The sequence below is a fragment of the Saccostrea cucullata genome, unplaced genomic scaffold, assembly GCF_032062105.1.
Source record: "Saccostrea cucullata isolate Sc308-1 unplaced genomic scaffold, CSIRO_AGI_Scuc_v1 ctg403, whole genome shotgun sequence".
In the NCBI taxonomy this organism is placed as follows: domain Eukaryota; kingdom Metazoa; phylum Mollusca; class Bivalvia; order Ostreida; family Ostreidae; genus Saccostrea; species Saccostrea cuccullata.
Genome location: NW_026932593.1, coordinates 408,448 through 417,581, shown reverse-complemented (window position 1 = coordinate 417,581; position 9,134 = coordinate 408,448). Strand labels below are relative to the sequence as shown.

At 35.0% G+C, this 9,134-nt stretch overlaps 2 protein-coding genes across 2 annotated transcripts in view; one reads left to right on the top strand and one right to left on the bottom strand.

Moving 5' to 3' along the window:
* The first annotated feature begins 1,528 nt into the window (after positions 1-1,528).
* LOC134235522 (uncharacterized) overlaps positions 1,529-9,134 on the top strand; it is a 42,912-nt gene continuing 35,306 nt past the window's right edge. Inside the window, exon 1 of the mRNA XM_062717664.1 lies at positions 1,529-1,763. The gene's annotated coding sequence lies outside the window, so the exon portion shown is untranslated. The remainder of the gene's footprint in view (positions 1,764-9,134) is intronic.
* LOC134235523 (uncharacterized) lies at positions 4,697-7,194 on the bottom strand. The gene is made up of 2 exons (XM_062717666.1): positions 6,648-7,194; positions 4,697-6,370 (listed from the first exon to the last, which is right to left on the bottom strand). Exon 2 carries the CDS (start codon positions 6,349-6,351, stop codon positions 5,116-5,118), a length of 1,236 nt encoding a protein of 411 aa, XP_062573650.1. The 5' UTR covers positions 6,352-6,370; positions 6,648-7,194; the 3' UTR covers positions 4,697-5,115.

The window sequence follows — 9,134 nt, the reverse complement described above, 5'->3', positions numbered from 1 at the left end:
TTATTTCTACAATTATGATTTTCGCTAAATGTACACTATTAAACAGGTGCATTTTAAAAATAGATATATGCAGACTTTTTGAAAATAATTTTTTTTTTTCTCAAAAAGCATATTTTAAAAAATATTTGTTTTCAAATGATACTTAATTTCTATCTGATAATCGATGATATATTTATACACTGTAAAAGGTTTAACTTTACCTTTCATGGCTTCGGGGCTATTTAATTTTTTTTAACATCTTGACCTATGGTAAAACCTTAAAAATATATTTATAAGAGTTACGATAAAACACGTTTGTTTTGTATGCAGAATAGGTCTATAGGTAAAGGAGATCAATTTGTTGTTACCTTGTTTATGGGTGAATAGGTCGCGTATAATTAAGGTGGATTTTGGGGTGTTTTAAGTCATTCGAAGGTTAATGCTACATTGTCACAGACCTATCCTCCAACCCACCAGTTTCGATATTTTGTACAGTCATTTTTTGATCATTTTGATGTTGTTGCTTTTTTTTGAGTCTTTTTTTTTCATTTGTAGAATCATATGGATTTAAGAGGTCTAACTAAAAACTGCTTTTTATACAATATACACTTCATTTAAAGGGGCCGACTATAGTTTCCATTGCGCAATATTTCGCGAATCATAGTAAAATGAAGCGTATTTACTGTTTTAATGCAACTTTTTTCGCTTAATTATTAAAATTAAACAAAATTAAGAATTTATAGGCATAAAAATGTAATTACAATTTGATAGAACTGATTTTTTAACCGATTTTGCAATTGATAGGTAGGTTGACGTCGTTGCAGTGTGATTTTGACGTTATGATAATCTGTAGCTCTTAAAGAAAGGGGTAAAAAAATATTATCAAAGAAAAAGTAATAATCATACGCTGTTGAAATTTAAAACATAAAAATTTGAGAATATCTCCAATATTTTTCCACATGTTTTCATGTGGATCCATTGCGTACGTCATATTTTGAAATACTCTATAAAAACAGTAAAATTTGCTCCTTTTTTGCATTTTGAGATGCCCCCTCTGGTAACAAGACGGTAGAATATTGTGTTTCTTACATATATTGTATAATATAGTATTACTCATCAAATATTATTGTTTGAACAAAATGTCTATTGTAGTATTTGTATAATTTGCTTTAAAGTGCTAAAAATTGGCATTTTCCGATATATAATCCTATAGTAAATGTACCTAAATTTTGAGACGGTCCCCCCAAAATACCTGGACGGTAGATATCCCCAAAACTTTGCATCTAGTCTGAAGTTAATGTAAGTTATATATGCTATAAAAATGAAGAGTTCCGCTATTGTAGTTTTCACACAATAAAACTATAGTCGGCCCCCTTAAGTTTGTTGCTCTCGTGCATCTCGTGCATGCGAGCTCATCCTTTATAAAGTGTTTTCAGTATTATTTTATAAATTATATACGTTCGGTTTGAATTGATGCATTTAGAACATAAGTATGGATATGTAAAATGAATCACATATACTACATGTACTACTTCATGTTAAAGAAAAAATAAAGTACATGCCTCATTGCATTACAAACACAGAATACAAGCAATATGGCAACACAGGATCAAAATACTACGTGTCGGCGAAGAGCTCGAGATGTACAATCAAGTGTTAAGCGAGGAGGACAAACTAAAATGGTGTATTCCTATTTACGAGTTGTATATAGCTTTAGACGTTGAATTTGAGACAAGGACAATATCTGACAGGCATTGTGTACGAATAATGGATTTTCTCTATGGGTATGTAAACATCGTACGATTGATTTTAATTGAAATTTAACAAAACATGTAACAGTTTCATTTCATTAAAGGTGAACATGTCCAATTTTATTTTTACAAAGCAATGTGAGGTATAATATTAAAACTTTTACGGTTTATAAATATGCAAGACTCCAAAGTGCGATGGTGACAACAAAGTCCGATGGTCTCGCCAAACCCCGCTGTCTCGGTGTCTTTAAGGACGCCAAAGTCCGATGGTCACACAAAAGTCCAATGGCTCGTTTCCTATGAGACGGGCTGGGCTAAAGTGCGATGGTTTGATACGCCAGGGTCCAATGGTGCGGAGGAACAATCAACGTTTATGACGTCACAATAGTCCTACGTCACGACGTCTTGCATTCAAAATCCATGGATTTAGTATTTGTCTCGCATACAATTTTTACTGATTCACTGATTAGGTTATTGATTTCGCCCACCAGATCTATAAGGGTTAGTCCTCTACACCAATTGACTGATAAGGGTTCGTTCTTAAACACTGTTGGATTGATAAATGTGTTTCTTCGGACCTACCCGAGAGATTTAAGGGTTAGCCTAGTCCTCGACTGATTAGGGTTAGTCTCACACCTATATCCAACAGATGAGGTTTAATCTTTGCATTTAATATTTATTTGTATTTATTTTAATGCAATAAGTATTTTGATACCCCGGTTACCCATCAACTGGTTAATTTCTTTCCATAATCCTTTCAAAGCTAGAACACCTTATCTTATCCTCCTTCAATGAGTAAAAAGTCTGTAAAACAGTTTGTCGTGTGTTGCCACCTTTGTGACGTTTAATAATTTGTTTGAAATTCTCAAAAGTATTATTAATAATGACATATAATTTTTAGCAGACACAAGATATCAAGATGAGAAATAAAACCAATTTTGTAAAGGGAGATAATCCAAATTTACAGTAATTACCACTTAGATTTAACAGAAAAATCATGAAAATGGGTCTGAAAACGCTAAAACATAAATTTAAACAACAAAGAAATGGCGGAGGCGGGGCGGCAGGAGGTAAATAACAAACTTTGAAACAACGTCCGTCCTCCAAGGATGTAGATGGGAGAAAAGGCAGAGTAACGCACCGCATGGTCAGAATTTCATTTGTTAGATTTTAATTGGTCAGATTTTGATTGGTCAATCTCTGCCTCTCCTACCACGGTAAGACATGGAACAAAATTAACATTACAAAACACAGCTATACAGTATTTCAGACTTTCACATTCAAGGAGGACACTTATTGATTACAATAAAAATTTTTAAGTAAACTTAAATTTATTTATTTTAATGCAATAAGTATTTTGATACCCCGGTTACCCATCAACTGGTTAATTTCTTTCCATAATCCTTTCAAAGCTAGAACACCTTATCTTATCCTCCTTCAATGAGTAAAAAGTCTGTAAAACAGTTTGTCGTGTGTTGCCACCTTTGTGACGTTTAATAATTTGTTTGAAATTCTCAAAAGTATTATTAATAATGACATATAATTTTTAGCAGACACAAGATATCAAGATGAGAAATAAAACCAATTTTGTAAAGGGAGATAATCCAAATTTACAGTAATTACCACTTAGATTTAACAGAAAAATCATGAAAATGGGTCTGAAAACGCCACTGACTTGACCAAATTAAGATTCGAAAGGAATGTTCTTTGAATCTATTGACATCCAAATTACAAAACATGAGGCTTTGCTTTAATATGTTTGAAAATTCTTGCCTTGTGACTGCAGTGTTTTGGGGGTAGCAAAAAAGGGGCCCATAGGTGTTCCCTCTCATCTTAATGTAGTGTTCTAATGCCCCCACTGGACAATATTTTAAAGAGTTGCAAGAATTAATTGTAAGAGTAAAAACTTTACCATCAGAATGTTTATAATTTTGAAAGTGAATCAAAACTTTACTTTTTTGAAAAGTAATCTGTGAAACTTGTAAAACCTTATTAGCAGTGCCAACTGATGTTATCTCTCCTATTCTGAGGAAGCCGTGAAAAGCCAATAAAAACATTGTTTGAAATAATGCCCTTTTATATATGTTCGATATTGTATGTTCTAAAGCATCACAAATTTTAGGCAGAACTACTATGGTTATGGGTAAACGAATATCCATTGAAGGTCTTGATTTGCGACAGGAACTTAATAGTTTCTGAATGAGAAAGCATGATGTATTGTCAGGCAAATTATTAATTTTATGTATATATGCTATTGATGAAATAAATGACACGATAGAGGAGGCTGCATAACCTTCAGCAAATAAATAAGAGATAAACAAAGCCAAAGTTTCCTGAGACAACGGAAGATCATTACTCATATCAAATTTGTTTGCAAAATTTCTATAAATAGACCATGCCCGTTTATATGCTTGAGTGGAAGCTGGTGCCAATGTTGAAGTCAACAGGTTCCTCAAGACTGGTTCTAAGGAGGTAATGTTGGCAGATTGGGAATCACCGTTGGTTTTTGTCCATCCAAGGAGCAAGTTGATGGAACTGCTGCACCTTCAAACGAGACAAGCAGTCACATAGAATATTTTCCTTGGTACCCAGATGCCTAGCTTTAAACAAAATGTTAGACTGCAAACAAATTAGCACTAACTCTCTAACCAAATACATTATACTTTTTATAGGTACACCTATGTCGGCGCAAACTGTTAAAAATGCCACAAGTTTTTTGTGGCACTCTGTCGCAGATTTGTCAACAATTAGAAAATCATCTAATACATGAGTCATAAATTTAATTCCTAATTTTTCTTGTGCAATCCACTGAAGTGCTGTACTAAACCTTTCAAATATACGACAGGAAGAACTGCAACCCATCTGAAGACATATGTCAAAATACCAATGACCTTGCCAAGTGAAACCAAAGTATTCAAACTGTGATGCATGTAAGTTGATAATTCGAAATGCATTAGAAATATCTGTTTTGCAACAATATGATCCTTTCCCACACTGCTTAATGTTTTGAATAGCATCCTCTACAGAAGAGTATTGAACAAATGACTCTTCCTCGGGTATGCCATCATTGACAGACTCACCTTCCGGATATGACAAATGATGGATCATACGGTACTCACCCTCTGTTTTCTTACTAACTAGACCTAAAGGGGAACAATTTAAAATTGGCAGTGGTTTCTCTTTGAAAGGACCCATAATTCTACCTAAATTTATCTCCTTTTCTAACTTTTTGCTAATAACTTCTGGTAAGTCCAGTGCCGATTTTAAATTTTTTGAAAGAGTATTTCTACTTTCCCCTGTGTAACCAATGTGGAACCCATATCGAAAACCATTAACTAAAAATTCTGTTTCTACCTTGTCATACCCCACCAACCAGTACTCTAATCTACTGGGATTTACTGGAGTTGGACCCTTTTGTGGGATAGGTTGGCTTTGAGAATTTAGCATTACCTGTGTTGGTTGATGTGCCATTTCCTTGAAATTGTTTTGGGGTTCTGGATTTGTCCAAGAAACGAAATGGCCGTTGAATTGGTTTTTTACATATGTAGATTGGATGGAAGCCACCACAGTTATAACATCTGTGCTGGAATTTGCATGATGAACCAAGCCTACAATACCTTCCAGCTTTGTGATAGGCAAAGCATGACCCCTGAGGGACTTCCTCATACGCACCAAATGACGAACGGTCTGGTGTTATTTTGCTTGACTTCTTTTCTGATTGTTTGAGGCGAGCATTAACATATATCTCCATATGGACATCACCCCATTCTACCTCACCTTGTTCTATGAGTTCCCTGAACTCCTTATCATATTTTCTCCAGTCCCCCTTTTCCTCTGCAATTTGGCTTACTGATCCCATGTGTTTTGCAAGCTTTGGCTGTGCAAGTGTATCTTTAATGCAATATATTGTCACATACCTATTCCACGCAGTTACCCAGTCATGCAGGGATAACGAACCATCCCTAACTTCGTCGTCATCTGTGGATCGCATATTGTGGATTACCACCTTACCTGTCTGATCCTGTTCCTCTACCTTGATAGAATACTTACTTTTCCCCTTTTCCTTTTTTAACAACAGAGCCATATCAACATATTGTTTTGACCAAATTTTAGATTTTATTTTGTCAGAAACAGTTGCCTCTATCGGTACTGATGAGCTTACAAAACCTGATTTCTTACCGACATTTGCTGCAGGTGGAAGTTCAGTACCTACAATCTGTGAACTGTGTTCGATTACAGCGCCTGATACCAATCCTGAGATACTTGCATCTACTGACTTATTTGTTATTTGACAAACTGACCCAGAAGGACCTGCTGTTAAGCTATTGCTTGATGTAGTGGAAGCATTATTTCCCCTTTCTCCCCCCATATTATGAACAGAGATACTCCCCTGATGTTGCAGTAATGGTTTTATCTCTGCTAACACCTTCTCCGTGACTGCCTTTGTTATGGTTTGGGTTAATGCAGCCAAGGTTTCAGGAGGAACATCAAGGGGTTGAGTGCTTGTATCGACAGCCACAGCATCATTGGTAGTGGACTCTCCAGTTCCGTTCTGTGCACGTCGTGGTCTTTTCACCTGACTTGTTTTGGACTGTTGGGCTTTAATCCTTTTGCCTGGCATAATGTTGGTAAATATATACCTATATAAATTTAAAATTAAGGAAGAAGTATGTGTCCAATATATTATGTTATGTATAAATATAAACTGTAAAAGGCTTCGGCCTTAATTGACAATGAACAAGAATTGTAAGACCTCACTGTAGCCAGTGTAGGCCCCAACGTCAGAGTCAGTTAGCCTACATGACAACGTATTTGAGCATATTGATATTTAACATTACATTATATAACCACTTTCATTGCTCAGTACAATGTGTAAATCTAATACAACAAACTAGAAAGTGATGAACCTTTTCTTACAATTAATTTTTTACTTCATTGATTCTGCCGCTTTTCGATAAAACACCCTGTATCACCTACAGTTGTTGACAAAAATTTTCCGGAAATAGAGTAAATAGTAGAACCAAAAGTGTTTTGGAACAGATCTGTATTTCCCGAATTGCCGTAAGCCAATAAAAGCACCCATTGTGCGACTGCAAAAGCCATTAGTCAACATCACTAAGCCGATGCTGATCAGTAAGAACTATCAGCCACATAAAACGAAAAGTTGACATAAGTTATAAATCACCACCTTTGAAGCCGACAACCCTCGCACCGTGTCAAATTCCCAAGAAGGCTGTAGTGCCTTTCCCACAGATAACAACCTGTTCGGCTGTTGTTAATTGTTTTCATCACTACTACAAACGAGGTACTTGAAGGGCTTGTAATGTATCTAAGCGCAGTTGCAGAACAATAAAACCTTAATAAATGAATAATGAAAAACAACTATTTGTACAAGACTCAATATCATATAAAGGGGATAGCAAATACAAACAGTAAACTTGTACCTTCAAAAATGAAATGCGGATTTTTTTTTTTTTTAATTTTTTATTATTTTGTTGTTTTTTTTTGTTTTTGTTTTTTTTTTTTAATTCCTCCATAATCTGGACCATTGAATCGAACATGATTAGGTTAATCAACTTGAAGTGAAATCGATATAAAAATCATCAAGGTAAAAGTGGGCCTAACATGAATTAAAAAAACCAAAACGGCTAAATGTCAAGTACAAAATACTGCCTGAAACTTGTACCTAGGACTTGCCTAAAGTACTGTAGAATTTCACAATATTTTAGTAATCAACTCATACCGAAACAAACGAATTGGCAGACAATTTCCAACGATTTTCCTTCACAGAAAAAGGATAAGTCGATCTGGAATGCATTGAAATACATTCATAGACATCAAATAAAAACCGATGGAAAAAATCGCCATATGCATGGTAAAAGCTGAAACTAAAATGAAAAAACCCGAAAGGGTTTAAACTTGGCAAGTACAAAAGACTGCCTGAAACTTGTACTTAGGACTTGCCTAAAGTACTGTAAAAATTCACAATATTTTAGTAATCAACTAATACCGAAACAAACGAATTGGCAGACAATTTCCAACTATTTTCCTTCACAGAAAAGGGATAAGTCGATCTGGAATGCATTGAAATACATTCATAGACATCAAATAAAAACCGATGGAAAAAATCGCCATATGCATGGTAAAAGCTGAAACTAAAATGAAAAAACCCGAAAGGGTTTAAACTTGGCAAGTACAAAAGACTGCCTGAAACTTGTACTTAGGACTTGCCTAAAGTACTGTAAAAATTCACAATATTTTAGTAATCAACTAATACCGAAACAAACTAATTGGCAGACATTCTTCCAACGAATTTACTTCACAGAAAAAGGATAAATCTGGAATGCTTTAAAATACATTCCTAGATATCAAATAGAAAAACGATGGAAAAAATCGCCATCTGCATGGTAAAAGCCGAAACCAAAATGAAAAAACCCAAATGGGTTGAAACTTGGCCAGTACCAAAAAACTGCCTGAAACTTGTACTTAGTATCTGCCTAAAGTACTGTAAAAATTAAACCAACAACGAAACAATCAAATTTGCTGATACTTTTTCCAACCGAATTTTCTTCACAGAAAAAGGATAAATCCGTTTTACATTATTAGACATCCTAAATGCCTATCGTACTGTTAAAATAACAAAATGTTGTATAATTTCAAAGAATATCCATCTGAAAAATTGACGAACAATAAAAGTAACAAAATGGTGACAAACTTTTATGACTTAGATGTATATCTATTTTCTCGCTGAAATTAAAGCTCCCCTTATACTCCTATATAAATGAACATTCCCCTGACTGTTCAGATGAACTCCGTCGTGAACAAATTTATGACTGCAGTCTCCTTCACGGGGAGAAACGAAATACTTCCCATGTTCCCAAAATACGCAGTAACCCAGTGCTGGCAATGCATCTCTCAATATTGCGTTTACTTTGTCTGCAATATTATTGTACCCAAAACGAACACCAAATCGTGGCAATAATTTACAAACAATTATTTTTGCAACTTTATAGCGGCGATGCATTACCGATACCACAGATTCAATTTCTGCAGCTAACAAAGTAGCGTCGGTACTAGGTCTAATATCGTTCTCCCCAATCATTAGAACAACTACATCTGGACCTAAAGCAAATACGCTCTCCATATCCTTAGATATTACATCACGAACCTTTCTTCCACCCACACCCCTGTACAGAACGGAATGCGTTTCTCCCAGACCAAGGCTCGCAGAATACCTAATGTCACCATATTTCAAGAATTCATGAAAACGACGCACAATTGAGTGTCCAAGAATGACAACTGAAGTTTTACTCATAGAAGACATAATAATGAAATAAATTTACTCACCAAAATCTTGATAAAATAAATAACAAACTTTGAAACAACGTCCGTCCTCCAAGGATG